This window comes from Penaeus monodon, chromosome 31, assembly GCF_015228065.2.
Source record: "Penaeus monodon isolate SGIC_2016 chromosome 31, NSTDA_Pmon_1, whole genome shotgun sequence".
Lineage (NCBI taxonomy): Eukaryota > Metazoa > Arthropoda > Malacostraca > Decapoda > Penaeidae > Penaeus > Penaeus monodon.
Genome location: NC_051416.1, coordinates 12,064,021 through 12,064,604, shown reverse-complemented (window position 1 = coordinate 12,064,604; position 584 = coordinate 12,064,021). Strand labels below are relative to the sequence as shown.

At 58.6% G+C, this 584-nt stretch overlaps 1 protein-coding gene across 1 annotated transcript in view; it reads right to left on the bottom strand.

Moving 5' to 3' along the window:
* Nucleotides 1-79: 79 nt before the first annotated feature.
* The window catches only part of LOC119592890 (proline-rich protein 36-like), a 12,602-nt gene continuing 12,097 nt past the window's right edge, over nt 80-584 (bottom strand). The window contains exon 2 of the mRNA XM_037941785.1: nt 80-561. Coding sequence (XP_037797713.1) covers nt 80-561 — 482 coding nt within the window. The remainder of the gene's footprint in view (nt 562-584) is intronic.

Sequence of the window (584 nt, the reverse complement as noted above, 5' to 3'; positions counted from 1 at the left end):
AGACTCGGAGAATTGGAGAAGGGGGAGAGGGGGAGGGAAGGGGAGAAGGGATAAGGGGGAGAGGGATTTTTAACTTTACTCAGATGGAGAGACTGAAAAGTTGCTTAAGAATGTGGAGGGTTAGGGATGACGAAGGGGGCGTGGTTGGGAATGACGAAGGGGGCGTGGTTAGGGATGACGAAGGGGGCGTGGTTAGGGATGACGAAGGGGGCGTGGTTAGGGATGACGAAGGGGGCGTGGTTAGGGATGACGAAGGGGGCGTGGTTAGGGATGGCAAAGGGGGCGTGGTTGGGGTGACAAAGGGGGCGTGGTTAGCGATGACGAAGGGGGCCTGGTTAGGGATGGCAAAGGGGGCGTGATAGGGGATGACGAAGGGGGCGTGGTTAGAGATGATGAAGGGGGCGTGGTTGGTGATGACGAAGGGGACGTGGTTAGCGATGACGAAGGGGGCGTTGTTAGGGATGACAAAGAGGGCGCGGTTAGGGATGACGAAGGGGGCGTGGTTAGGGATGACGAAGGGGGCGTGGTTAGGGATGGCGAAGGGGGCGTGGTTAGGGAGAGCTGTGGGGTGTAAGGAGTTTAAC